Source organism: Schistocerca serialis, chromosome 4 (genome assembly GCF_023864345.2).
Source record: "Schistocerca serialis cubense isolate TAMUIC-IGC-003099 chromosome 4, iqSchSeri2.2, whole genome shotgun sequence".
Classification (NCBI taxonomy): domain Eukaryota; kingdom Metazoa; phylum Arthropoda; class Insecta; order Orthoptera; family Acrididae; genus Schistocerca; species Schistocerca serialis.
The window spans coordinates 750,620,702-750,647,550 of NC_064641.1; the positions used below are offsets into that span (position 1 = coordinate 750,620,702).

At 39.4% G+C, this 26,849-nt stretch overlaps 1 protein-coding gene across 1 annotated transcript; it reads right to left on the reverse strand.

Annotated features, from left to right (window-relative positions):
* Nucleotides 1-26,815, reverse strand: LOC126473283 (RING-box protein 1A). The gene is made up of 5 exons (XM_050100239.1): nt 26,614-26,815; nt 26,498-26,525; nt 26,297-26,418; nt 14,628-14,713; nt 1-689 (listed from the first exon to the last, which is right to left on the reverse strand). The coding sequence occupies exons 1-5, from the start codon at nt 26,704-26,706 to the stop codon at nt 677-679; spliced, it is 342 nt and encodes a 113-aa protein (XP_049956196.1). The 5' UTR covers nt 26,707-26,815; the 3' UTR covers nt 1-676.
* Between the last annotated feature and the right edge of the window lie 34 nt (nt 26,816-26,849).

Below are 26,849 nucleotides of genomic sequence, written 5' to 3' on the forward strand. Positions count from 1 at the left end.
TGTTGGCAGATCTTTTTTTAATTCCAATACAAAACTTCCATAATGAAAAATGTGCTGTTATTGCAAATAATAATAACATTATTGACTATCAAAACTTAGGAATTTCATTCACTATGCAAAACTGTACATTAAACAATTATGATAAACAATACCAAATAGTAGTAGTAGTGGTGGTGGTGACAAGGAGGGTGTGATAATGTAGGTGGTTGTGGTGGTGATCATGATCATGGAGATGGATATGATGATGATGATGATGATGATGATGATGATGATTGGAGGATCAGCATAATAGGCAGGTATGTCACGTAGCAGTCCCAAAGAAGCACTGACCAATAGCTATGCGTACTACATTTAAATACCTTTCTTAGTACTACTATGAAATTGGTTGGCAACTTCTTATAAAGTTTTAATGGCCAGTAAAACTAGAAATAAATTTGAAAGCTTAACATCACCATCTAAATAACAATAAATAGTTCAAGATACATCATGACAATCATATAAATTTTGTTTACATTCAGTACTAATTAATAACAATTAAGGAGAAAGATATATTTCAGAAATTTAAAAATGTATTAGACAACATCTGCTTTTTTCCCACTGGAAACACTGGCAGCTGATGTAATCCAGGCGTTGTCAGTGCTTCGATGAACTGATGTACATACAACTTTGTCAGTCATCAGTGGCCATACCTAAAAAACAAAATCCTTTATTCAAAACTCTGTACTCACACTGTAAAATTGTTTACTATTAATTAACTCAAAAATTAATATAACATTGGGAAACAAAACCCTAAAAACACGAACGTATCTTTAAATAATCCTGTTCAAGTTATATTTCAACAGGTGGTAACTTCTACAAGTACCATACTGATCGTCCAGAATTAATCAACATACTGAGAAGTTTTTAACAACAGTCCACGAGAAAAGTAGGATCAAGAATCAGGTAACATTGCCTATTCAACAATGGAAAATCCAGGAGACTGCCGTCATGTGTATGTGAGTTGTCATACACAAGTGTGTGTGTGTGTGTGTGTGTGTGTGTGTGTGTGTGTGTGTGTGTGTGTGTGTGTGTGTGTGTGCGAGCGAGCGCGCGCCCAAGCCCGTGCGTGCTACCTCCAATGAAGCCCTTGTTGGTTGAAGGATTTTAAGGCTCTTTCTGACAGTCTTTTTGATCTGCTTATCAGTGACAGCTTCTCCACTATACATTGCGTAGCAACTACACTTTCCGTAATACTGTAACACTGCCCATATTTTTTAACAAACCATTTTGCAGGGGCTGCATAGAGATACTTCCTGGAAAAGGAGCTATCACAAAGAACTCACATGCTGATAAATGTGGAAATTTGTTCAACTTTTAGCTCCTGTACTTCGTAACTGAGAGGTGGGATGAAATGTAAAATACATCTATCATTTTTTTAAGTGATGGTTTGGTTGTGTTAAACATTGCTGAACGCAGGGGCCCACAAATTGCACGTAATGGTATTTCTATTGTTTGATACAGATAGAAGTTGCATTAACTGAATAAAGTAAATTATATACTAAATCATTCCAAGAACAACTCTCACAGAACATACACACAAAAAAATGGACAAAGCCATCTTAAAAGTTCATTTTTTGTGCTAGCAGGAGGAATGGTGAAATACATTGAGAAACCAGAGGTGAGATTTCTGAAAATTCAATTCATCATTATTAAAACATTGCATTTTAACTAATAAATGTCTGCATTAAATCTCTGCATGGTCTTAATTGAAGTCATACATAAGTGAAGACCATCCTAGTACTTGCCAAAAGTGAGGGACATGGGAGAACAATACTGATGGAGCACACAGGCAGCTGGCAGTAGTGTGACGACTCTACAATGAGTGGGGATGAGATGGAATCAGGACAACAGTATGGCAAGAAGAGTATGCAGGGCCCTTCCAGAAGGGTTAAACGACAAGAACTTTTTCTAACGAACAGACAACAGTTGAAATCAGGGCAGATGTTAATGTCAGAGTCACCATGTCTGTTGGCAACAGGTTACTGAAAGATGAGTTGAGACCTCTATAATCCGATATAAATTACTTTCCAGTTGACATCTGTCACATGCAGCTGCTGGCTACCACTTGATTACAGGTGGCACACTAATATGGCAGGTCACTTCAGAAGTGCTGTTACATGTAACACAGAGCAATGTTGGAAGCAGCCCCTGTGAGGTATGATGGGAACAAGAGATGCTCTGTCTATAGTGACTAAATGACCAATGACTGAACTGTTGTAGAAAACATTTTATAGCTCTGAATTTAAACTCTTGTCAAAACCTACCCACAACCTCGTGATGCACAATGTATTTGAGAAAGTGGTGGTCAAAAATCTGTGGCAGAACTAAAATCACTATTGTTTTGTTGTCAGTGATTAAAGCTAACCTCTATGATTGAACTGAAGACAGAAGAATTCAAATCCTAGTGTTAAAAGCAAATTGTAATTTCTCACTATCACTGGTTACCTGAAACAACCCCACACTGGCTACACAAGCTGCTGCATTACCAAATATGAGCAGTCCTCATTGACACTTTGTAGCACATTATAGGCAACACAGGCAGATTCAAAATGAAAAGAGATTTAAGAAGAAAAATAAGAGCAAATGAAGTCAATATGATAACAAAAATAACATAGCAAAGTATTACAAATAAAAAAATTACATTTACACCAATGAAATGAATAAAAATAGTAATCAAATTCTTGAAGAGATCCAAACATATAAAATTCTGAACTTCAGGTTTATAAGCTACCCACTGTGCTACGCCCTACAGTGCGTGTTAGGTTGTTATGTTTATCAATCTGATGCCCCGCTTGCAATGATGAGCTGCAACCTTAAAGAAATTGGCTTCATACAATGTCATGTGAAGCCTATCTAACATAATTCAATTTCTGCGATAGTAATATCCGCGTATATCTGCTCCCCGCCGCCGTTTGATTAGCAGCTGCCGCAGCAAGTCGTATATTCTTAGCTCACTTATTTCTTACATAGTTTAATTCTTAATTTCTTTGCGTGTTTTTGGTACTTGCATTGTTCAATTCATAAATTTCGGGCATATTATAGTATTTGAGAGTTGTAGCATTGCGTTTTAGTATCTGAATAGTGTAAAATCGCGTAGTCTCCTTCCGCCGCCGAGCAGTGTGTCAGCAGTGCGCAAGTAGCAGCATTACTGCATTTACTAGGCAATCTTGTATTTTAATAACCGTTTACATTTTGTGTCAAATTGTTTGTGCTCTCTGTAGATTAGTTCAGACGTTCTCTGCACAACAGTAATTAGCATGGATAGGGACTGTGACCGCAGTGTTCAGATGCAGGCTGAGTTGGCATCCCTTGGCTCCCAGCTTCAGGCAGTGTTGGCTTCGGTCACACAGCTTGAGGCTGTTGCCAATGGGCATCACTGTGGGGATCCGGATGGGGGTTTGTCGGGGACGGCCAGCTCATCCCACACATCCCCCGATCGGACTTAGGCTGTGGCTGCCCGGGATACTGCCCACATTGAGGCTGACCCCTCACCTGTGGTAGAGTGGGAGGTCGTCTCAAGGTGCGGCAGGGGGCGAAAGACATTCCGGAGGGCTCAATGGAAGGCCTCTCCAGTTTGTCTGACGAACTGGTTACAGGCTCTGTCTCCGGCTGATACTGATCTGCAGCCAAACATGGCTGCTTGTCCTGTTCCAGAGGTTGCCCCTCAGTCTGCAAGATCTGGGCAGTCACAGAGGGTGGGCTTACTGGTAGTTGGGAGCTCCCATGTCAGACGCGTAGTGGGGCACCTAAGGGATATGGCTGCAAGGGAGGGGAAGAAAACCAATGTGCACTCCGTGTGCATACCGGGGGGAGTCATTCCAGATGCGGAAAGGATCCTTCCGGATGCCATGAAGGGTACAGGGTGCACCCATCTGCAGGTGGTCGCTCATGTCGGCACCAATGATGTGTGTCGCTATGGATCGGAGGAAATCCTCTCTGGCTTCCGGCGGCTATCTGATTTGGTGAAGACTGCCCATCTCGCTAGCGGGATGAAAGCAGAGCTCACCATCTGCAGCATCGCCGACAGGACTGACTGTGGACCTTTGGTACAGAGCCGAGTGGAGGGTCTGAATCAGAGGCTGAGACGGTTCTGCGACCATGTGGGCTGCAGATTCCTCGACTTGCACCATAGGGTGATGGGGTTTCGGGTTCCGCTGGATAGGTCAAGAGTCCACTACACGCAGCAAGCGGCTACACGGGTAGCAGGGGTTGTGTGGCATGGACTGGGCGGTTTTTTAGGTTAGATGGCATCGGACAAGTACAGAAAGGGCAGCAGCCTCAAAGGGTGTGGGGCAAAGTCAGGACATGCAGGGACCAAGCAGCAATCGGTATTGTACTTGTAAACTGTCGAAGCTGCATTGGTAAAGTAATGGAACTTCAAGCGCTGATAGAAAGCACCGAAGCTGAAATTGTTATAGGTACAGAAAGCTGGCTGAAGCCAGAAAAATTCTGCCGAAATTTTTACGAAGGCACAGACGGTGTTTAGAAAGGATAGATTGCATGCAACCACTGGTGGCGTGTTTGTCGCTGTTAGTTGTAGTTTATCCTGTAGTGACGTAGAAGTGGATAGTTCCTGTGAATTATTATGGGTGGAGGTTACACTCAACAACCGAGCTAGGTTAATAATTGGCTCCTTTTACCGACCTCCCAACTCAGCAGCATTAGTGGCTGAACAACTGAGAGAAAACTTGGAATATATTTCACATAAATTTTCTAAACATGTTATAGTCTTAGGTGGAGATTTCAATTTACCAGATATAGACTGGGACACTCAGATGTTTAGGACGGGTGGTAGGGACAGAGCATCGAGTGACATTATACTGAGTGCACTATCCGAAAATTACCTCGAGCAATTAAACAGAGAACAGACTCTTGGAGATAACATCTTGGACCTACTGATAACAAACAGACCCAAACTTTTTGACTCTGTATGCGCAGAACAGGGAATCAGTGATCATAAGGCCGTTGCAGCATCCCTGAATATGGAAGTTAATAGCAATATAAAAAAAGGGAGGAAGGTGTATCTGTTTAGCGAGAGTAATAGAAGACAGATTTCAGACTACCTAACAGATCAAAACGAAAATTTCTGTTCCGACACTGACAATGTTGAGTGTTTATGGAAGAAGTTCAAGGCAATCATAAAATGCGTTTTAGACAGGTACATGCCGAGTAAAACTGTGAGGGATGGGAAAAACCCACCGTGGTTCAACAACAAAGTTAGGAAACTACTGCGAAAGCAAAGAGAGCTTCACTGCAAGTTTAAGCGCAGCCAAAACCTCTCAGACAAACAGAAGCTAAACGATGTCAAAGTTAGCGTAAGGAGGGCTATGCGTGAAGCGTTCAGTGAATTCGAAAGTAAAATTCTATGTACAGACTTGACAGGAAATCCTAGGAAGTTCTGGTCTTACGTTAAATCAGTAAGTGGCTCGAAACAGCATATCCAGACACTCCGGGATGATGATGGCATTGAAACAGAGGATGACACGCATAAAGCTGAAATACTAAACACCTTTTTCCAAAGCTGTTTCACAGAGGAAGACCGCACTGCAGTTCCTTCTCTAAATCCTCGCACAAACGAAAAAATGGCTGACATCGAAATAAGTGTCCAAGGAATAGAAAAGCAACTGGAATCACTCAACAGAGGAAAGTCCACTGGACCTGGCGGGATACCAATTCGATTCTACACAGAGAACGCGAAAGAACTTGCCCCCCTTCTAACAGCCATGTACCGCATGTCTCTAGAGGAATGGAAGGTTCCAAATGATTGGAAAAGAGCACAGGTAGTCCCAGTCTTCAAGAAGGGTCGTCAAGCAGATGCGCAAAACTATAGGTCTATATCTCTGACATCGATCTGTTGTAGAATTTTAGAACATGTTCTTTGCTCGCGTATCATGTCGTTTTTGAAACCCAGAATCTACTCTGTAGGAGTCAACATGGATTCTGGAAACAGCGATCGTGTGAGACCCAACTCACTTTATTTGTTCATGAGACCGAGAAAATATTAGATACAGGCTCCCAGATAGATGCTATTTTCCTTGACTTCCGGAAGGTGTTTGATACGGTTCCGCACTGTCGCCTGATAAACAAAGTAAGAGCCTACGGAATATCAGACCAGCTGTGTGGCTGGATTGAAGAGTTTTTAGCGAACAGAACACAGCATGTTGTTCTCAATAGAGAGACGTCTACAGACGTTAAAGTAACCTCTAGCATGCCACAGAGGAGTGTTAACGGGACCATTGCTTTTCACAATATACATAAATGACCTAGTAGATAGTGTCGGAAGTTCCATGCGGCTTTTCGCGGATGATGCTGTAGTATACAGAGAAGTTGCAGCATTAGAAAATTGTAGCGAAATGCAGGAAGATCTGCAGCAGATATGCACTTGGTGCAGGGAGTGGGAGCTGACCCTTAACATAGACAAATGTAATGTATTGCGAATACACAGAAAGAAGGATCCTTTACTGTATGATTATATGATATTGAAACAAACACTGGTAGCAGTTACTTCTGTAAAACATATGGGAGTATGCGTGCGGAACGATTTGAAGTGGAATGATCATATAAAATTAATTGTTGGTAAGGTGGGTACCAGGTTGAGATTCATTGGGAGAGTCCTTAGAAAATGTAGTCCATCAACAAAGGAGGTGGCTTACAAAACACTCGTTCGACCTATACTTGAGTATTGTTCATGAGTGTGAGATCCGTACCAGATCGGGTTGACGGAGGAGATAGAGAAGATCCAAAGAAGAGCGGCGCGTTTCGTCACAGGATTATTTGGTAACTGTGATAGCGTTATGGAGATGTTTAGCAAACTGAAGTGGCAGACTCTGCAAGAGAGGCGCTCTGCATCGCGGTGTAGCTTGCTCACCAGGTTTCAAGAGGGTGCGTTTCTGGATGAGGTATCGAATATATTGCTTCCCCCTACTTATACCTCCCGAGGAGATCACTAATGTAAAATCAGTGAGATTCGAGTACGCACGGAGGCTTTCCGACAGTCGTTTTTCCCGCGAACCATACGCAACTGGAACAGAAAAGGGGGGTAATGACAGTGGCACGTAAAGTGCCCTCCGCCACACACCTTTGGATGGCTTGCGGAGTATAAATGTAGATGCAGAAATGTATATGTAGATGTATGTGACACTGACTTGCGTCTTATGCAGAGGATCCAGTAGAGTGTGGTTAGTGCTGTGTATGAAATGCGTGTGTGAGCATCTCATGCGCACTTGTGCGTGTGACAAAATAAAGGGCCAGATTCAGAATTTGGGATCGAAACACATCAAGTAAGAAAGAATGATTTTCTCATTTTGAGAAGGCACCAGGAGTGAGAGATCTGTTTAATTTGCTAAGAACATTCTAAAGCCAAGAACATGTAAGTATTTCTTTATTTAAAACAACCAGCTATGACAGACTTTACTGTATCTTCATGTTTCATAACAAAAAGATTTTTTTAAAACATGATCATTTTAAATTGTACCTCACGCCAAGTTGTCGTAGATAAAAAGCCAGCACATTATAGGAGGTTTGTCGTAGTTAAAGTATAAAAAAATACGTCTTGCAAATGGCCATATCCATATTGACACTGCTCACAGATGATTGTTACGTCACAGTACGAAGTAGTGTTACGTCACAGTACGAAGTAGCATAACTGCTTACAAAGCTGTCTAGCTTACGAGGACTGTTCAAAACATTCCATGTCATTCATAATTTTGCATCAATGGTATTTTGGAGCGAAATGTGGTTGGCTTCCCTGCACATTTAATGCGCAACTGCCAGAAGTTTCACTGTTGTATGTCTTAGTTATTGTTCAGTGCTGTACTGAATAGAACATCGTGTCGCACAGTTTGCGAATTTCGACATGGTAGAGTTAGGGGAGCAATCAATCTGCATTAAATTTTGTGTGAAACTCAAGAAAACCTTTACAGAGACACACCAAATAATGCAGGAAGCCTATGGTGATGAGTGCTTAAGCCGCACACTGTGTTGTAAGTTGTTCACATGTTTTAAAAATGGCCAGACAGAAGTTAAAAATGACCCTTTTCAGGACGCCCTTCAACATCTACCGATGATGCTCATGTCAGGAACATCACCATAGCTGAGCGTCCCAAACAAAGATAGACTGCCTGAGAGATTGCAGAAGAACGTAATGTATCAGTTCGCTCATGTCGAAGCATCTTTGAATGCATCATGTTGCTGCCAAGTTCATCCCAAGGCTCACAAATCAAGCCCATAAAAGACCTTTGCTTCGCAATCGAAGCACTTTTGGATTGCGCAAACGAAAATGAGATGTTCCTTGTGAGAACCATAACTGGTGACGAGATATGGGTCTAAGGTTATCATGTTGAGACAAAGGTTCAATCATGTGTCAGGAAAGGTTCTCCAAGACCAGAAAAATCTTTCACGTCACATCAAATGTCAAAGCTGTGCTGATGGTTTTCTTTGACTTCGAACAAATAGTTCATGAATTCGTGCCACAGGGACAAACTGCTAACCGATGTTACTATTGGGATGTGCAGCAATGCCTGCGAGAAAGTGAGAGAAGGAAACGGTCTAAAATGTGGCAAGACAATTCAGGGCTTTTGCGTCATAATAACACAATTGCACATTCGTCCCTGTTGGTGCGTGACTACTGCACAAAAAACAAAATCACTGTGCTGTGTCATCCTCTGTACTCTCCAGACCTGGCCCCTGTAGACTTTATTTTCAAAGTTGAAAATCCCTTTGAAAGGATAAAGATTTGCAACGTTGGATGAGATAAAATTCAAAGACAGTGCTTCGAGCAATCCAGCAAGAAGGGTACCACGACTGCTTATGGAAGTGGAAATGGCACTGGAAGCAGTGTACCAAATGTGGAGTAGAGAATTTTGAAGGAGTCTATGCACAGAAAAATTTTGTGGACAAAGTTCTGGAATTTTTTGAGCATAACTTGTATGTAAACATACGTGTTACTGTGTTTTTGTGACATAAGAATCTCGCATATATATAATTTAAATATTTTTGTTGTGACAAACCTTTCCTCATGTGCTGGTTTTTACCCACATGACAACTTTGTTTGAGATCCACCTTAAAATGAACACATTTTATAAGAAAAAGATTTTTTAAGACCTGAAGATGACACCAGAGTCTATCGAAACCGGTTCTTTTGGATACAGAAATATTTATGCAATCTTGGCTGTAGAATGCTTTTACAAAGTAAGAAAGCAGGACATTCAATGGGAAGTGGACTGACCAATTGTTGTGGCAGTTTGGCAATGGTGAATGGTTTGGGTAAGACGCTGAGCACTTCAATTGGAGGAAACCAGCTCTAACGCAAGAAGCGTCAACTATCAAGTAATTTAAATCTGACTATAGTAGCCATGTGCCCTTACTACTGACACAGTATCATACACAACAAAAACTTTCACGGTGTAGAGCCTTAGTCAAGTGGGACATCGAATGTGGGTCGTCAATGATTCTCACTATTGTTTTTGGGGGTGAGACTGGCACCTTTGTGTTGTACATGATGTGGTGAAAGATCAAATCAAACATGGAGTCTGAGGACCCATACCTCTCCCAACTCCATGAGTCAAGCACTTTTTATCTGTTGCCTTTTTCTCGGCATATATCATGTCATCTGCAACTGTATGAGAGGCTGTTAATAAACAAACACAAGAATGTGAACTTATGTATGTCAGTTTTATACAGGGAGTATCAAAGATAATCATCCTATTTGGCACATCTATATTTCTGAAACTAATACACATATACAATGAATTTTGGTTTTTGATGAACGGGAAACTCAATTTCCCCCCCCCCCCCTCCCCCCAATATCATTTCATAGGTGTTCAAAATGTCCCCCTCGAGATGCACGGCATGTCAATGAGGTATTTAAATTGTTCCGAAATTGCAGTGAGCATGTCTTCAGTTATAGTTTCCACAGCTGCTGTTATGCAATGTCTCAGTTCGTTTATTATCTACAGGTTACTCACATTCATTGGGTGGCTTGCGGCTACTTTTGTACACAGAAAAACTTAACTTTCGCACCTCATTTATAATCCAAAAAATTACGCCATCTTGCTGTTCATTTTTGTCACAAGAAATGTATCGATGTTGTGAGAAGGTTATGAAAATTGTAGCGGGAGTTCTGACTACTTCTGTTCCTTATTTATGTGTCTGTGTGCGATAGCTGAGTGGTTCTTTTGTGTGAGAGTATTTTCTCCCCTGTCAGTTGTCTTACAGTGGTAAAGAATATTGCAGCAAAGTGTTGTGTTTCGGTTTATTAAGAGGTGCAAAAGTTATGTTTTTCTGAGTATAAAAGTAGCTGCAAGCTGTCCAATGAATGTGAGTACATAAACTATGTAACAACCAGTACCCATCCGAACTGTATCCACAACACTACCACATTCCCAACCATATGACGCTTACATATGTAAGCTTACATTTTTGTATTTGTTTACTAACAGCACATACAGTTGCAGATGGCGTGACGTATACTGAGAAAAAAGTCAACAGAGCAAACCCAGAAAATATGCCAGAAACAGCGGCAACAATAATAAAACCCATGTTGTGGTGCATAGTAAATATGGTATCGTGAAAGTATTCACAGAAAACAATATTTAAAACCAAACAGTATATTCGTATAATGTTTTACAACGTTTTATAACTATGATAGTTCTGCATGTTTTAGAATCAAAGAACCTACTGATGATTAAGATATTTGTCGCTGAAACTAGTTTGGGGATAAATAAATAACAAAAGTGTTTTGCATCAAGGCGAACCCATAATTCCCATATTGTTATTTCAGTACTGATATGTTAATTGTTGAGGAGAGGGTGAATCCTTGGTAGTATGTTTTAAGTATGGTAAACCATATTGTCGTGTCCTTTATGACCGGATTACATACACATTATTCCAGCACGATAATGCAGTTCACACTACAAAAGCCTTGAGGAATTTATGGATCCTTGACTGGCTCGCCCACTCTGGGATGTGATGGGCAGAAGTATACTTTCACACAAGCACCCAGCCAGCAATTCTCTTGAAGTTACACTGCATATATTTCAGGCAGTGCAGGGTATTCCTTAAGATGACATTCAGAGGCTGTCTGCTTCCATGTCACAATGAACAGAAGAGTGTTTTCGTGCCCTTAAGGTCATAGCTCATACCAATGAGATAGTGATCATAGATTCCTAATGGAACAGTAGTTTTATCATTTAATACCCTTTATGTTCTGGACATCTCCACAATGTTTGATAAATATTGGACTGATGCTTCATGGTGAAATACGTTCAGATTTCTCTTAGTGTATAAACCTGGAAGACCATGTAAGCATATGAAGTACCATTCTCTCAAGTTAAGTCTAGTATCTTACTTCTGCTCCGCCTTATTTGGACCCTCAAAATAATCTAGTACATTTAAATGACTACATTAGACAAGTCACATAGGAAAAAAACCACATAAGAGATGAAGGAAATTTAAAACTCAAGTGGAAGTTGAAACTGAGTACAAGAGAAGAAGAAAACGATTGATCAGGTACCAGTTGCTGAAGGAAGTAAGAAAAACTAATATTGATCAATGAATTTAACTGTAGGCACCCAAACAACTCTACAATCCATTCACTACATGTTTTATTTTTGAAAATTTTGCTAATGTTCTTATCTGGCAAAAATAACCAGTAATAGGTCACTGTCAGCTGAAGGCAACATTCCTTTGATAACTTGACATCAATATGCAGCAAATGACTTCAGACAAAGTGTTTTCCAGGAAGTGAACTAGTGTGGTAACAAAATCAACCATGTTAACACCATTTCAGGCAACTCCTGTCGCATCTTACAAGTAAACATCAACTTGACCTTTTGCTTTACGGAGAAAAGCGAAAAACTCACATCCAAGAGATCAACCCCCACATTGGATCCTATGCGAAGAATTGGGTCATAATTCTGATAGTACGCAATTATGACCCCCGACAGTATAGTTTTTAAACTTGCACGAACCAGTTGTTTGTTAGGGTGGACTGTTCTGAACTTTATTTTCTTATGTTCTAAAATAAATGTCATGTAAGTCTTCAATGCAAAAATTCTTACAAATTATGTTTCAAACCAGATGTTACATTTTCTCCTGGCAAACAACATACCACTAGTCACATTTTTCTTCCCTTTTTAATTAATAGTCTGTACTGAACCCAAAATGTGTACACAGTTGGTTTAGTAGTCTTTCTTAAATTTTCGACCTTGCTGAAAATCTCCCCGCAGATGGTTATTTCAACTTGCAAAGGCAATGAAAATTAATACATGAATTTTGTTGCAGAAAATGGAATAGAGGCAAGCTTTTCAGGTCGTAAAAATTCTTTAAGAATGAAGAACTCAGGTAGCAGCTGTGACTGATGATCCAGGATATATCAACTGAATAATGTTTGGAAGGGAACTGTCATCTGAAAACACACCTTCCATAAACATTTTGTTCCAAAGGGTTATTTTATATTTTCTAGAGACTAGCATTTTAGTGAATTTCTCACATACTTCTGGCTGGTAAATGAATTTCACTGAGTTTCTCACAAATTTCCACCATGAACTACAGGCCGACATTCATTTATCGACCAAGACCCCACTGGGAGAATCTGTGAGAAATTTACTAAAACACTGCTGTCACCTAGAAAAGATAAAATAACCTTTGGAACAAAACAGTTTATGGAAGGTATATCTTCAGATGGCACTAAATATTACCAATAAACACAATGTGACAAAGTCAATGCGAACCAAATGTACCCATAGAATGCCCATTTTGTTAAGCCCAAACCAGTGTGAGTAATTTCATTCAAGTCATCCACAGCATTCACATGTCAATGACGTGTGTGAATTGCTAATATTCTTCAACTGACAAGCTTCCCTTTAAAGCATGCTTTGAGCAGCAAAACTTTTACTGTGACACGTCCATAATGAGTGCATACCTTATTCCTATGCCATACTGGACTTTTGCTTCTGAAGACTTGCAATATAAAGAAGAGCTAAAACACCCAATATTGTCACAAGCAACCTGATGCAGTTCGTCTTAAGTCTCAGCATTTAAGCTTCCACGAATTACTTATATTACTTCTCTGAGCTGACTGTTTCAAATGAACACATTTTTCTAAATTGGGCCAATAATGTCTTAAAACTAAAATCTACAACCTACCGATTTTTGTGTACCATTAGTTCTGCAGTCAAACATTTCAAATACACAACACTTTCCTCCTAATTACATTCCTGTTTACTCCAACATTAATTGTGTGCAGTAGTATGCTTATGAAAGTTGTTATTCAGTAACCAGTTTATTCATGAATTGGTATAGAAGAGTCAGCAAATTTTTCCAATTTTAAATGGTTCATGTATTTTGATATCGTAACTACACACGTTTGATTAGATCAATTTTATTGTTCTGTTATGTTATGTTTCATACTAGCAGGCTTCATATGTATACAAATTCTACTGAAATTAATAATATTTGGAATTTACTTAAATTTTCTTTCCTCATGATGCATTAAACGTATGAATTGCACAGAAAAAAAAGTTTGGATATATGCAACGGATGTACAGAAACTACTGTTAAAGACGTTGAAATTGCCTAATGTATACCTGTCTGATCAAAATTATATAACTAACACTGTGAGTGAAGAACAACACTCGCTATATAGAAGTAGCGCTACGGCCTAAATGAGGCAAGTAGTCTCACTTAGCGCTCACAAATCTCTCCCTAAACTGAGACTACACTCAATCCTGCTAAAGCACAGGGTTAGGAGACAGTAACTGGATATGTCAATGTCAGAGAGGGTGGGGGTGAGGTCTTTGTGACAGGGTGGGGGAGCAAAAGCAAGTTTGATGGCTGATCTAAAGTTACTGGTCTACTGTTTTAGCCTATCCACAGCAATTTTTGAGTAAGTAGCTGTCTTTGCTCATACTGTTTTTAATCTCCTTTCCATAAATTTCCATTAATTCAAGCTGTCAGCTTCCGAATATTCTCTAAGTGTTCATGGAAACACATACAGCAACTAAAAAGCCATTCTACGCTATTCTGTTCATTTGCACCTGACACTCTTGCAATTGTCTGCATTATTTTTTTTTCATGCTAATCATCCAACCAGAATACCCATTTGTCTTTGTAACTCTTCCTTTCCCACTTTCCACAATCTTATAAAATTCTGTCTTTACCACCAAAATGCACAAAATTTTCCCTTGCAATTTCAAACAAATTGTGAAGTGCTGTACAAAGTGCAATCATGCAAAAATGCTTTTACAGTTTTCTACAACTGCCAACACAGTAATTAACAAATGTGCTGAAATATCCTTGATAAGCAATGTACATGAAAGCCAAGTGCTAATGTTGTACACCAACCAGGCAAACAACAAACAGATGATATGCTTAACCTTGTCTCAAGCGAATGAACTATTAGTAGGAGTTATATCTTTGTCACAATAAATTACCGATTTTCTCCCTTCTGTAACAGTAATATGCCTCGCTGTTTTCAGTGCTGAACAAATACTATCTTAAAAAATAAAAGGATGTGCCTGTATCAAGACGTCCAGCAAAAATCATAAAAAATCTCCTAACAGTGTAATACAGTGTGTGAGCCTACTTACTTCTGGAATTCCCACTCTCTGTTATCCAGTGGGCAGACCTGCCTTGTCTTGAGCCAGCGTGAGATACAGTGGAAATGGAATGCATGCTGCAGACAGATTAATAGCTTTAAATTGTATCGATCTGCAGTGCATCACAAACTAAAAAAAAATCTAAAAAAATACAACACATAATACAATATACACATAAATAAGAAGCATAAAAACTTTTCTTGAAATATAAAACCAGAATGTATACAAACTGTGAAATCATTTTAAATTAAAGAGAATTTCCTCTTAATACAAAACAAACTGAATGAACTTAATGAAAATATTCCAGCTGCTACGTAAGTTGCAGGCAGAGCTGAGAGACACACTTTCGCATAATATCTATCACATGGATCACCCAAAATATACAGTACACCTTCCACAATGCAAATTTTTGTAATGAGTTAAGACAAATGTCAAACCACTAAAACTATTAAATTTCACTCAATTTCTGGGATAAGCGATCATGCAAAGAAATTAAGACTGTCACTGTAAATGTTTTTCTTTTATTAAGAGCATCTGAACTGTAAAAAACTAATATTTCTGAGAAATTTAAACTATAAATATGATTAGAGAGCAGACCATTTCACTACACCTTCTCAAATCATTAATGGAGGGAGAGTCAAACTTTCCCATATAACCTTGAAGGAAACCACAATGGGCACTTAAGAACTAAAAAGCGACACTCTGAGCAAGTCAAAAACCCACGTTTGCATGTCACAGATTAGCAAATACCAAAGTGTCTAAATAGTGAAATAGTGCTGGTTTCCGATGCCTTCTTTGCACATACAGTTCAATGAATATAACAGGATCAATGAGACTTAATTGACTTGTCTCAAACAAACTCTATCAAATGATATTTAATAAAACTGGTCCTATAAAAAAATATTATGGAACGATGAACTCATCATATGTTTTAACAGAGCTGCAATCATAACATTTAAAATGCAACATACCCTATTACTGAATTACATATTTCAGTATCAAAGCTACAGAGGTTACTTTAAATTACAGGTAAATGACATATTAAGGACTTTCTGTGCACTGCTTTTGCACTATATTAAAGTGAAACATAATTTGTAAGACTACAGTGAATTTAAAAACATGTAGATTACATTATGGCAACCAAACATGGTAGTGAGCAATGTCTAACAGTGCACTTTAAGTGAATTTTATAATTTTACATTTAACTGTGAAAATATGTATGGGCATCCATCCTGGGTAACTTCTGCAATCAAGCACAAACAAGTTTAGGCCAACATCTTATCCTGGTATCTCCTCTTCCTTGCACGAATTGTTAGTGCCTCTTACTCGTTTTAAATAAAAAACACAACAACCGAGGAAAATAACTGATACACAGATGAAAATTTAACATGCAAAATTAGCAACAGAACACAACCAAGGACATGCAGTGTTCATCCTACGTGTACTACATCAAGCAATTATTTTTTTTTTCCCCCTAAAGTAGTTTTATCAGCAAGCTGTCAGCTATTTCCTTACAGCAACAGCAGGGGTCACAAATAAATGTAGAATGTGATTAATGATTTACTTAATGAGTTAAGAAATTCTCTTCCGAGTCAAAAATGTTCTTTTGCTTAAATAAGTACATTATGCAAACCCAGCAATATTATCCAACTTCCCCCATAAAAACAATGTAACATACAAGCAATCTATCCTAATAAATTATGCCCGTAATTGCCAACTCAGTTGAGTTTCAGTGAAATTAGCACTAGATTGAAGGTATGTAGAGCAGTAGTGAATAAGCTATGTTCATTTACAACATAATCTTAGACATATAAAAACCTATGTTAATAATTTTAAGAAGTTACTTTGCATGCACTTCTTTTTTCTTTTTTTCTTAGCATTTTCTTTGATATGTTACAATAATAGCAGTACAACAGGTAATTCATCAAACAAAGTCATATTGCTTAAAACATCAACATTATCCTCACATTAAAACTCCTCAACACCTCCCATTTTCAACCAGGCAAAGAACACATTCTATTTACATCCTTCACAGCCGCAACACAATTTAAGGCATTTACAAAGATACACCGGTTGGCCATTATGTAGCACCATTTTTTGAAGCCAATATGTTTGGCAAGGCTTTGTTTTGTCCATGACTAGCCCAACAACTTTTCTTTGACACTCCAGTCACCTGGAGAGGGATTCTGCCACGTGCAAGACACCGTTTTGCAGTTTTCTTTTGACCCAGACATGTTTCAGCACTTTTTATGCTTTTTTCAGTGGGTATGAAGTTAAAATCCCATGAGTTGTTAGACTGAATCACATTTCTTCGAACTATCGACTATGCTGGGATCTTCTTCAGGATCTTGTTGGGTCCCTATTGACTGAGCATTATCAGAGACCAGTGTTGGCTTCCCTTATAATGGGGAGCATTCCCGTGCTTGTGCTGGAGCACTGGGATTATCGGTTAAAAACCCTTGTGGCTATCACTGGCGAACTATCGTCATTGAAGGGTAAGATAAGTATTCCCACACTAATCTTTAAGGAGGAGGGGTTATTGGCCAAAACTCTTGTGGCTACCATTGGCAGACCAACATCACTGGTTAGAAACCACACTTATGCTGGAGAAGAGTCAGTAGTTATTGCAGTTGTATACAAATGTAAGTATTTTGTGCCAAACGTTCATACAATCCACATGGGACATTGAAATGTAACAACAATTTCCACAAATAAACCCACTGAGGATACCACAAAAGTGCTTAATCCTGTCTCAGCAAAAACAAAACTTCAAAGCAATGTCTTGCATAAGGCAGAATTCCTCTCCAATTTTTCTTATCAAGCACAGAAGTAAGAACTGCAACACTCACAAGATGATTACCCAATCACCTGATTTATTTATCTTTCTTTTTGGGGGGTTTGGTGGGTGGGTGGGTGGGTGGGGGGGGAGGGGGGTTGATTGTTCTCTAATAAATATACCCCCCTTTCACAAAAATTTGTTTTCCCAGTCTGTATTCTCAGACAACCTGATCACTTGCTAGCCCACATATATATTTCTGAAAGTATGGCAACATTAATTTAGGAGATTACATATTTAAAGGATATTTTAAAAAATTTTAAAAAATATCCTTGGAGCAGTGTACATTTAACCTCACAAATGCTCAAGAAAATGACCTATCCCAGTTGTGTGTGTGTGTGTGTGTGTGTGTGTGTGTGTGTGTGTGTGTGTGTGTCAAAGCTACTAGCATGTCGAACTACATTGGCAGTCCTATTGGTCATCAGACAAGGCGGCAGCTCCCCCAGGATAAAGTGTCATTTGACTATGGGTGTTTTTGTGTTACACCATGAAGTCACAGTCAGCATCTGAACTTATTTATTGCCAGCACTCAAAATCCTGTAAGGAAGTCATTTGAGACAGATCAAAAGCTCAGTCTTCACAAGGATGTGGGGGATTTAATCATCACAGCTTTGCTAAATGAAGTACCCCTGTATTAACCTAGACTTATTCTGGGAAAATATGTATCTCATAAATTGTAAATTCACACAGAGGTATCAGTAGACTTCTGGTGATTAGGAATTATTATTTTCATTACAACCCTATTCTCTATTATTATTATTATTATTATCACACTTCAGCCACATTTTTTAGTCGCATAGTGTGCAGAGGCAAAAAGAAATTGAAAAGTGGGAACCCACCACCACCACAACAGTGCTTCACCTGCAGCTTCACAATACCTAATTCCAAATGCTATTGTCACTATTACATGGACAATTTTGACGCCTTAATTACTGCTTGGAATTACTTTCTTCCACATCACACAGTTCTTGGTACCCCTAGAATCACCCACATGTAGCAGCACTGATGCTGCTCTGTTCACTCAATGCAAATCTACTGTAATTGCAGAACACACATGACCAGGCATTGCTGCAGTCACAAAGTACAATAGCAGTCCCATTCTGAGAAACATTCTTTATAGTCAATACTGGAAAAGCTATTACATCACCTCAAACAATTTATCTGGCTTATGTGTGAGTATTGAGTACACCTCAATGACATTTTAGAGAATCAGGTCAAATACAGACTGAATATTATTCCGTACGGAATAACATCAAAGTAAAGCTTTTAGTGGAGCAGAAACTAAAGTTAGGTTAAATGAGAGTGAACATCACAAGAAATTGTTTAACAGAAAAAGGGAAGAAGATGCAGCTGGTGATAAAAACATATACAAGAGAGGAGGAAAATAAATCTTTGATGCGAGTAACGAGGAAAATGGGGCGAGTAGTAAGTGATAGGGGGGCCAATTACATTTGCGAGGGTTTAAGAACCAAATTAATAGTGGGGACCAGGAAATATTGTAGACCCATTAACTAAGAACCAGAACTACTTACTGGACACTGCCAAAGCAAACAGTGTTTATGTGACCATTCATTGTAAATGTAGGCAAACAGTGAGGCCTGTGGCCATTAATAAGCTTAGTTAAAGCTAGATTGAATTTGGAAAAACTTTATGTAATTTTCTGTCTATGTGGACTAACACAAGATGCTCTCTCCTACTGATGAATACTTTGCTACTGATCAGACAGTACAAAGCTCAACTGCTTATCTTTCTCTGTGTATCTGCCCTGATCCCACATCTCATCTATTCAATGATTATCAACATTCAGATACATATATTCAAAACTGGGAAAGACCTCTCTGAACATTAAAGCAAATTTCAAGTCCTCAAAAAAAGAAAAAAAAAAAAAAAAAGCTGTGGAGAAGACTTCAGATGGGAGGAAACATTTGACAGCAGTACAGCCAACAACAACACATGCTGCAACTCGCCATCAGTATTATTATTTTGCCTCAGGCACTGAAAAACATTCAGTCAGTATAGGACTCTAGCTAGAGCCCTCACATTGCAGTCTCTTCCCCATACCTACCTTCAGATCATGAAATCTTTAGTTTAAGAGGTTGTTCTAGATGCTCTGCCACCTGCCAGATGCAAACATTCCACAGAAATGGACCATGTATCAAGGCAAATTTAATACTTTGTCTATTCTTAGTGGACCCAGGAAAAGTCTCCTGTTAGAAGATTCACATTTTAGTCTGTTAATCTCTGGCACCCCTTTGGTTGGTTGGTTGGCTGGTTGGTTTAAATGGAGGGGGGGAGGGACCAAACTGGAAGGTCATTGGTCCCTTGTTCCCATTAGAACAATTACCCAAGGGAAAGACGGAAACAAAGAAGACGTACAGCACAACAACAGTAGAAAGGAAGAACGAGAAGAACAACATAAAGACAACAAACACTACAATGGACAAAACAGGACAAGAAAACCACAGAGAGATGTAAGAAACAGGGAGAGGAGGTTAAAAACAAGAAAGCAGATTACCATGGCTGGCTGACCATGAGACTGGAAAAGTAGAAGCCAGCCACTCTGCAACACATTGAAACCTTCGCCCTAATAGCCCTAGGGTGGAGGACACAAAGGGACAAAGGACATGCGCTTAAACTCAGATCAAATTACAAAACGTAAAACACGCTGTCATAGGTCAACTACTGTTGAGGCATTGTCCCCCAACACCAATGGTAGGGTGCTGGGAAAGTTAAAAGCCTGCTGCAGTAGAGTAGCTAAAAGTGGGCAGTCCAGCCAGAGGTGGATGATTATCATTTGGGAGCCACAGTGACACTGAGGTGGGTCCTAGCGACAGAGGAGGCAACCATGTGTTAGCCATGCGGAGTCGACAAAGGACAACTGATTCCCTGCGAGAAGCCTAGAAGGAAGACTTCCACACATTCGCAGTCTCCTTAATGACAAACAGTTTGTTGTGCATACTGTTATGCCACTCCGTCTCCCAAATCCGAAAAACTTTGCGGCGTAAGACAGAATGCAGGTCAGTTTCCGAGATGTCCATCTCCAGGAGTGGTTTCCGCACAGCCTCTTAGCAAGTTCGTTGCCTGAGATTCCAATGTGTCCTGCGGTTCACACCAACACCACTGAATGACTGGACCGTTCCAGGGCAGAGATGGACTCCTGGATGTTCGCTACCAAGGGATGGCAAGGGTAGCACTGGTCGATAGCTTGTAAGCTGCTCAGGGAGTCAGAACAGAGAAAAAACGACTCACCTGAACAGGAACGGATGTAATGAAGTGCATGATATATAGCCACAAGCTCTGCAGTGAATAAACTGCAGCCAGCGAGCAAGGAATGCTGTTCAATGTGGCCTCTGTGGACAAAGGCAAAGCCAACATTTACCATTAGCCATCGAGCCGACGGTGTAAACAACTTCAGAGCCCTGGAACACGTCAAGAATCGAGAGGAAGTGACAGCAGAGTGGAGCAGGGTTAACGGAGTCCTTTGGGCCACGCAAAAGGTTCAGAAAAAGCTTCATCCGAGGTGTACATCATGGAGATGTACATGAATGGACCTCAAGCAGAGATGGTAAAGGGAACGACTCCCGCTCGGAGAGAAGGGAACGACTCCCGCTCGGAGAGAAGGGAACGACTCCCGCTCGGAGAGAAGGGAACGACTCCCGCTCGGAGAGAAGGGAACGACTCCCGCTCGGAGAGAAGGGAACGACTCCCGCTCGGAGAGAAGGGAACGACTCCCGCTCGGAGAGAAGGGAACGACTCCCGCTCGGAGAGAAGGGAACGCATGCGAACCGCAATCGTTAGCCCAGACCTGGCCCGCCAATGTGGGAGATAAACTGCCGAAGGCGGGAAAAAGGAGCGGTAATTTGGATGCTCGGGAGAACTACGAGTATGTGCAACATATCTGGCGTGCAGCTGTGCACATCGGATCCACAATGGAGGGACTCCGGCCTCCTCCAGGACACGAGTCACCGGACTTGTTCTAAAAGCTCCAATTGCTAGACGAATGCCACAGTGGTGCACTAGATCAAGTAAACGCAAAGGTGCCGCCAAGCCATAAACCCCTTTGGCTGGTTTCAAAGCTGCCAATATTGTGGAATGGGACAAAATTTCATTTCAAATGTTTTCACCTGAGATGCTCCTTTGCAGCACTAATTCATATGGGTATGAATGAGGGACACAGGTGGACACGGCGTAAGAGGTCTATTTGTGAACTAGGTTCTGAGGGAAGTAATGCCAGTCTGAATTTTTTTCTTAGTGTTACAGATGCATAGTCTTAAGTGGCTAGAATATATACAATAAGTATTTTAGTATAGAAAGAATGGGTGCTGTGGAAGAGGTTATACTTTTTTTGATTGATGAAAGAGGACTAAGTGAAACATGTACGCAAGTAGTAGTTAAACGACTGGAGGATTTAGTGCAGAATGTCTTAGCCTAGGCTCCATACCATGAAGAGACCATCAATGAAACTCAACAACGTCAGTAAATAGTTCCTCCTACAGATTGAATTCATCTAAACTGCAAACAAAATGTACTGAGATCATCTCTGTTGATTAACTGGTCAACAGAAAAGAAGGAGGGGGGGGGGGGGGGGGCAAAGAATGCATCAACAGAATCAGATGTGCTTATCTCACTGCAACAGGCACATCTTCAGATCTCACTTGTAATAATTAAGAAAAGAGATGTCTCCTTTTAGATTACTCTAGTACAACAACAAAGGAAGGAAGATTGTTGTTTAGCAACCTGTTAAAGTTATCAGAAATCAGGTGCTAAGGTAGAAATTTAATATATCATGTCAGAGTCCACTCATATTGCTGTTTTACCCACATTTAGTTAACAGCCTATACTGAAAGTATCTGTGACCCTTTACATACTTCCAATATTCCATAAAAGAGTCATTCAGTTCTTCTTGTAACACGACAAAAACACTTCAAAATATTTGGTTCATTTGAAGATTTCATCTTTCAGAGTCCTTAAAGTATGATGACTGAGTAAGCCGAGAGGCATAGGAATTATATTATCTTGACATTTAGAGAACCATCCCTCTTCATGTGTGTTTGTAAATTGATAAACCGGGAAAATTAGCAATAAAGGTGCTTGTTTTCCAGAAAAGTGAGTCAACCCTATTCTGCAACACCTATCAAAAGAAGGTGCCATTTCCACTTATGTGCAATGGAATTATCACAGCAAAAGTGGAAAATGCCACCTTCTTTTAATAAACTAATGGCTGTGGTACCCACTATGATGAAACTGTATCAACAAACTATGTTAGCCTGTCTGCACTCAGCTAAAAATAAAGAATTATAACCACTCTGTACTTGCACACTTTCTGTACGCACAAAACACTAGTGTCATGATAGCTCAGTGGGGGAAGACTCCTCAGGCAAGTCAAACACAATAAACATCATAGCAACAATCTCTAAACAACCAATTTGCTATACTAGGTCACATCAACATACCATAAAAATGTAGCACTATTTTCTTTGACATATTGCTAATCGTGATACATTATTATTGCTAATCGTGATACATTATTGGCACACTCAAAAAGTGTGGGTCTGGGAAAAATGAATGCACTCTACCTTCTGATCTGCAAGAATTTACACTAGTATTTTAATTCCACCTGCTGGAACTCAACACTATTTCTTGCCGAGTGTTTGCAACTTCATGCCCTGCAGGAAATTGAGTGGTGAATGTTTGACATGAAAGCTTTACAGATTACTGGTGTAAAAATCAAGAATGCTTGTTCTGCAGTTTTAAGATATTTAAAAAACAGTACCTTCTGTACACCATGAGTTGCACTAGAAATGTATCGTTTGCCAAAACCGGTTTTCAGGATGATACCCCATCATCAGTAGCATACCATACCATACAAAGGAACAAACAACTATGAACACAGATTTATACAAAAATGGTAACTGTACATATAGTAGCAGTAATACACATCTATTTACACATCTATCTACATTACATACTTCCATAGCAATGACATTTAAGCGAGTTCATGCAATAAGATCTGAAATCTAACCTGTAACATTGTACACGGTTTGCCATGTATGTTACTGCTGTCAAATCTTAGTCCGTGACCATTCCTGGTAAAAACAGATTTCAGATCCTATCAAATTAACTCACTCATATGTCATTGCAATAAAAATACACAATATATGTACATACGAGTGTTTGTTCCTTTGTATCAGATGCCACAGACAATGAGTTATAAATCTGAAAGTCAGTTTTGGCAAATAAAACATTTTTAGAGCTGCTCATGGCATATAGAAGACATCTTTAATAAATTATTGGTGTTGGATACACTGAAGTTCTAGTAATATTAAACTATTTATGGGATAATGATTTCTTAGTAACCTACTGGGTTAGTCTCAGTACACATATGGTAGATGCAATAAATCTAAAGATCCAAAGAGCAATTATCTGTTACACTTCATAAAAGGGAAACTTTTTGGCAGCTAGGTACAGCCTCTCCCATCATTGTTAAACTGGGCCTGTAAGTATGCAAATGCCAGTATACATGAATTATGTTGTTCTTAAACTACAATACCTTTAGGAGTCTAAAATATTTATAAGAAGGATCAGAGATGAATATTACCACTAGCTGTTTCCAAGACAGTTACCAGTAGTCCTACCATAACTGTTCATACAATGAGCTTGGTTATACCATTTTTCCTACGTAACTGTCTTATCACTCTCCTGACAAAGTGTCTGAAGCTAGCAAGAAAAGTGTAAAAGCTAAATAATAAAGTCTACTTTGATCCTGCAAAAGTGTTCAATAACAAATGTTAAGAAGGGGCATGAGTGTTTAATGGAGCTAAACAGCTCTTGTTGCCACAGCCATATTACACATGAATATTGATAACAAGTAAAACCATTCCTTTCCATACTCAACTATGCTCACACATCAAGACCTTTGCTATTCTGGCCAAAGTATATTCTTAGGACAGCAGTTAATACAACTTACTGTAGACAGTGTTTCGGGTTTTCTGAAGAATTGAAGATACAAATATCATTTAGGCTCCACACTGAACTGTAGGTACAACTCCATTATTTTCTGTTTTGAAGAACACAAAGGAATGCGACAAACATAGCTAATAAATTGCTGTGGTGGCCAAATTAAAAGTTCGCAAAGGCTCAACTAGTTTTCTATATTTTATCTCAATCTGAAGCTTCATTGTAACTTTCTACTATAAATGAACTGACGTAACACTTAAGCACCAGGTCTCTAGTGAGCCAGTGACTGAAGGGTAGAACATGGAGAAGCTCAATCCTAAATGTCACTATTCAGTGTCTTATGGAGTGATATTAAGCCTATCCGACAAAGCTGCAGTTGCTGTTTCTGGTGGGTAGGCTGCCTAAATACTTTGTTGGTTCCCTAAATGTTAAGAGATACAGAAAACTTATTTGAAATCAACAGTTAAACGGGGATATGATTGTGACATGAATCAGTGTCTGTGTTGAATTATGGTACATGCCCCAGGTACAAATAGAAAGAATTCAGTACGTTAGTGCAATGAATAATTCAACCAATCATTTTTTAATTGGTATCTGAGAGGGTGTGGTGGAAACCATGTCATACCAACAAAAAAGCTCTTCGCTATATAGGAAGCTATCAAATGTCCGGAAATGATTATCTAATACTTAACACTGGCAAAAAGTCATTTCTCATAAGTTGCAGTACGTACGGTTCTCTTCTGGTATTTTCAAAAATTATGTAGCCTACAGCATGTGTACACATCATGCAGCAATATTTATAATTTTTCTGAATTTACCTAGCAATTTCAGACTTTATGAAGAGAAGTGTATAATGAAGAGGACAGACTGAACTTAAATACATAAGTTATAATTGGACCACTGATTGAAGTCTCACATGTGGTCATAATTACATAGGGGCCTATATTGGTTCACTTGTGGCAGCATGGTCTGCCAATGTTGCAAACGACTGTTGAATGCTCGGAGTTACGTGACGTTCATACTGAAGGAAACATTCTGATATGAAATGTTCGTTGTAAGAGGATAATTAATGTACAGAGTAAACAAGGATACATACAAGAACCTTCAAACATACAGCAGGAACAGCATTAATTATTTACTTCAAGCACAGCCGCTGTCAACATCACATGATGCACCAACTGCTGTTGGCAAAATTTTACCCATATATGAAATGCTGAGTGCATAATGGTAATGTATAACCTTGACCTCAAGCTATTTACACCTTAATGTCGTGACGACTCCAATTTTTTGAGGGTCAGCTCTGTCAAACTATTTGTCATCTAATTCGTTCTACATACATCACGATATTTCATAACAAATATTCACAGTGACCACAATCTATACAAATACTGGTATTTGTCTATACGAAAACAATGATGCTTACAGAATGAATTAAATCGAATATAGCTTACTGTCTTCACCAAATATTTAAATTTCTGATAACTAACAAAATTCAAAATCAACATCACAACGACAATAGAAAGGGAGCAGAGCTCATAATTTGGGCACAACTTTTCTATCATCTTAAAAATCACAATGATTCTCAACCATCGGCACGAGGCAGAATCTGATCAATGCTCATTTCCTAATTGCTGCACCATACATTAGAAGTCTAGAAGAACAACGCAAAAAATACAACTTTTCTAAATTTGCTCTTGCCGGTAGCTTCTTTGACATATAAACAAACATTCTTGCGCATGTCCGTTCTCTTTCCAAGACCACAAGAAAGAGAGAAAAGAAAAGGATCATGTTTACTCTGCAACAAGCGATTTATTATGATACACAAACCACAACAAATGGACAGGGCGATGTTTACACCTGTACTCACATTACAGACTCCCCATGCTACTGTGCACTCTTCGCTGGTGGCTGACGCCTGATTAGCCTGGCACTCGATACACAAATCCATTATATGGTTCCGGCAAATTGCACAGTTATCGACGACGATATCTATAAGGAAAGTAACAGTTAGGAGGAGGCCATTTCGTGTAAAACAATTACAACCTTTATTGTCATCGTTTACACATACCCCATGCCCAGAGCGCGACAGCATTCCACTGAAAAATAGTTATGGCATTTTAAAATACGGAATTGATTCCACACACCAGACAAAATAGGATCTGGAATGATTCCTAAATTAAATACCTTCTTTACTTCAAAACGTTTCTTTTCTCCCTTTGTGCTGCTGGATGCTGCGAAATCTACCTCCTCATCGTCAACATCCATAGCTGAAGCCATTCCAACTTTAAAAACCCGTGTAACTGCTGCTTTACAAATACGCAACAAACATTCACTCCTGCAAGCAAATTTCCCTTCTACTGAATTTCGCCAAAGACTTTACGTTAATGGTGATGATTTTGTGAATTACTTCATGTGTTTGT